This window comes from Buceros rhinoceros, unplaced genomic scaffold (genome assembly GCF_000710305.1).
Source record: "Buceros rhinoceros silvestris isolate BGI_N320 unplaced genomic scaffold, ASM71030v1 scaffold739, whole genome shotgun sequence".
Classification (NCBI taxonomy): Eukaryota; Metazoa; Chordata; class Aves; order Bucerotiformes; family Bucerotidae; genus Buceros; species Buceros rhinoceros.
In genome coordinates, this window is record NW_010431871.1 from 12,643 (window position 1) to 15,723 (window position 3,081).

General features: G+C 56.0%; 1 protein-coding gene across 1 annotated transcript in view; it reads right to left on the reverse strand.

The window, feature by feature from the left end:
- Positions 1-3,081, reverse strand: part of CLCN5 (chloride channel, voltage-sensitive 5) — a 13,816-nt gene that overhangs the window by 7,698 nt on the left and 3,037 nt on the right. The window contains exons 3-5 of the mRNA XM_010143547.1: positions 2,130-2,314; positions 1,430-1,552; positions 737-975 (exon numbers count right to left, since the gene is read on the reverse strand). Coding sequence (XP_010141849.1) covers positions 737-975; positions 1,430-1,552; positions 2,130-2,314 — 547 coding nt within the window. The remainder of the gene's footprint in view (positions 1-736; positions 976-1,429; positions 1,553-2,129; positions 2,315-3,081) is intronic.

The following is a 3,081-nucleotide window of genomic DNA, read 5'->3' on the forward strand; positions in this document are numbered from 1 at the left end:
CAGCCGCTGATAAAACCTGCGAGAGAAGCCAAAGACGGTCAGATGTTTTCGGCCCTCCCCATCCTTCCCCGTTTTGGGTTTGTCTTTCCTTAAACTTGTACAATCTTTGTCTCCAGCGAGCGCACCATCAGCCAGGGTCTGACCCGTTTCACAGACGGCAGGCAAAAGGTGGAGGGAGGCAGCTCCCCAGGGAGAAGGGCTGCAAGTGGCCACAGCGGGAGGTTGAGGTTGTCCCTGAGGAGCCATTTCTGTCCCATTGGGGTTGTCCCGGCCTGGCCCAGGCTGCCCAGGGCACTGGTGCAGTCCCCATCCCTGGAGGGGTTTCCCAGCCGTGTGGAGGTGCTGCTGGGGGACAGGGGGCAGGGGGGACCTGGCGCTGCTGCGGGAGCCGTTTCTGTCCCGTTGGGGTTGTGCCGGCATGTCGCAGGCTGCCCAGTGCAGTGGTGGAGTCCCCATCCCTGGAGGGGTTTCCCAGGCGTGTGGAGGTGCTGCTGGGGGACAGGGGGCAGGGGGGACCTGGCGCTGCTGGGGGACACGGGCACTGGAGGAGCTCAAAGGGCTTCTCCACCCAAACAATTCCCTGATTCTGTGCCAACCCACGCTGGGGAGATGCTCCGCTGTCACCTCCTAACCAAGCAGCTTTTGCTCCACGTAGATGTTTGTGCTGAGGCGCATCAAGAACACTCCACACCAGAACAACACCCAGCTGGTGTGAGGTGCCGGACCCACCGGTCTCCCCACATCACAGCAGCCTGTGTCTCCCCGTACCTCCCTGCGCTTCGCTTCATTCTTCCGGTACTTGGTGAAGAGATGACACAAGATGTTCCCGCAGCAGCAGGCGACGTGCACCAGGGGCCCCTCCTTGCCCAGGCTCAGCCCGGAGGACACCGCCAGCACTAAGGTGATGGTTTTGATGACCAGCGTCCACTTGCCCAGGTAGCCTCTAATGATGAAACCACTTAAGATAGTTTTGATCTGGAAGTCAAGCACACAAAGCTCTACAGGCTCATTCAAGCCCTGGTCAGAGCTCTTGTTCTACTAGGCTGCCCTTGACCTTCCCCTACGGCTCTCAGAGCCCTCCCAGTTATCAAAACAACGTAGAATCAGTAAAAATATCCCTCCATGCAAAGGCAGGAGCAGCCCTTTGAGCGAGTCCTTCGGGGCTGTGACTCCGCCGGAGGCAAATCCTTCTCCAGCCTTACCCAAACGGTGCTTTGGTTTGTACCTCCTGCAGGAAACACCAAAACATCCCCATTTTGAAAGAGACTGCATGGAGACTGCAGTACTAGACACGTGTCAGGAATAGTCTGGGGTTAAAAATGTGTTCAACCACCATCTGAAGCACAAGAAATTATTATCCCATAGCAAGGACAGATGGCGGATCCTGAATCCATCTTAAAACACCCAGCCCTCCTCCCTTCCCACTCACCTCCGGGATCCCCGAGCCACAGGCGTACGGAGCGAACCCCTTCACGAGCAGCACAGCAAGCAGGGAGAACAACAGGGCCCAGACAACGTACATGAAGTAGTTGAGAATATACGCAAAAGCCCCCTGAAATGCAGAGTTTACCCAAATCAGACATTTCAAGGGAGACCCTGTCAAAGCTGCACGCTGCAGCAGGCGCACGGAAAGGGCAGGTCACCCCACATGCCATTATCAGCCAAAAATGAAGAGAACTGCCATGGTCTGAGGTTTTGAGGACAAGCGACATGTGCTCGGTTGTGGGAGATGAACCAACTGTGTCTCCAAAGGCTGTTATATAGAACAGCAAACAAGCACCCAATGGGTGGCTGGGCACCGGGAGGAGCATTGCCCCAGTCCGGCGGGCAGCTCCATGGGACAGAACCGCCAGACTCGAGCTCGCCTGGCGCTACTCTAAAACACCCAGGGGCAAAGCATCATCCAAGCTGCAATCTCAGCTGCGGACTGAAACACTGTGCTCATAATGATGTCAGTGTTTGGCTTCTCCCCATTCCCTCCAAGGGCAACACGTACATAACCAGTTTATTTACACCCAGCAATGAACCTCTGAACCACCCAGAGCTTGTACTTGTGGGATATACACCCAGCAAGGGAGGGCAGGGGACAGGGGCTTTGGGCAGCCAGCCTGGCTGTAGGCACACATCACCTCTCCGTGGCCCAGGATCAGCTGCGACCAGCTCTGCCACTCGGGACACTTGTCTCTGTCGGTGAAGGTGGTGGTGGATTTCCAGCAGCAGTGCTCGTGGTTAAACCAGAAGCCTGCTAAGCACACCCCTTCTTTCAAATCCGTCATCCAGTGGGCAGAAATGTCGATCAGACCCGCCAAGGAGCCTGGTTTAAAGAGGAAGAAAGAAGACGTAATGACGGCCTTATGCGCACTGAGGTACTGAAGGTCCCAGCCTGCCCACTAATCCTCCACCCACCCACCAGCAAACGGAGCAGCACCGATAGCTTTGCTTACGATTAACTTCTGTTCTACAGAGGGGGAAGATTTGCTCAAGTATATACGTGGACAAGAGTCGGTCAGGAACGACCAACATTTCCAGGGCTGGCCATCGTGCAAACCCATCCTGCACCACTGGAAATTAATTACGCTGAAAGAGCAATTATCGAGCATGGCCCAGCAGCCTGGGCGGGACGTGCTGCGCTGCTGGAGGTCACCGGGCTCCAGGAGTTCCAGCGCTAGCACAGAGACAGGAATAACCTTGGAGAAAACATTTCCAATCCCCACTTCAAAAAAAAAAAAAAAGATAAGGAGGGGAAAGTTCTGGCTGTGCCAAGTGACATAGAGCAGGCAGAGGGACAGCACAGGGAGTCACTCGGGTTTTAAAGAGGAGCCTTCAAGCAGTTTCTTATTTTGCAGTGAAGAATATCTGCTACGACCCCCCCCAGAAAACCTCTGCCCTCAGCTCAACGCCGCAGCAACGCCGGGGCCGAGAGCTCTGAGCTGCCCGAGCAAGGGGCGAGCATGAGCTCCAGCAGCAGCAGCGAGCACCCAGCAAATCTCCCGGTTAATGAAAAACCGGCTGGCAGTTTTCCTCCGTAAACATTAACCGCGACTGAGCCCCGCTCCGCTGACGAACGCGCCACCGCACCCA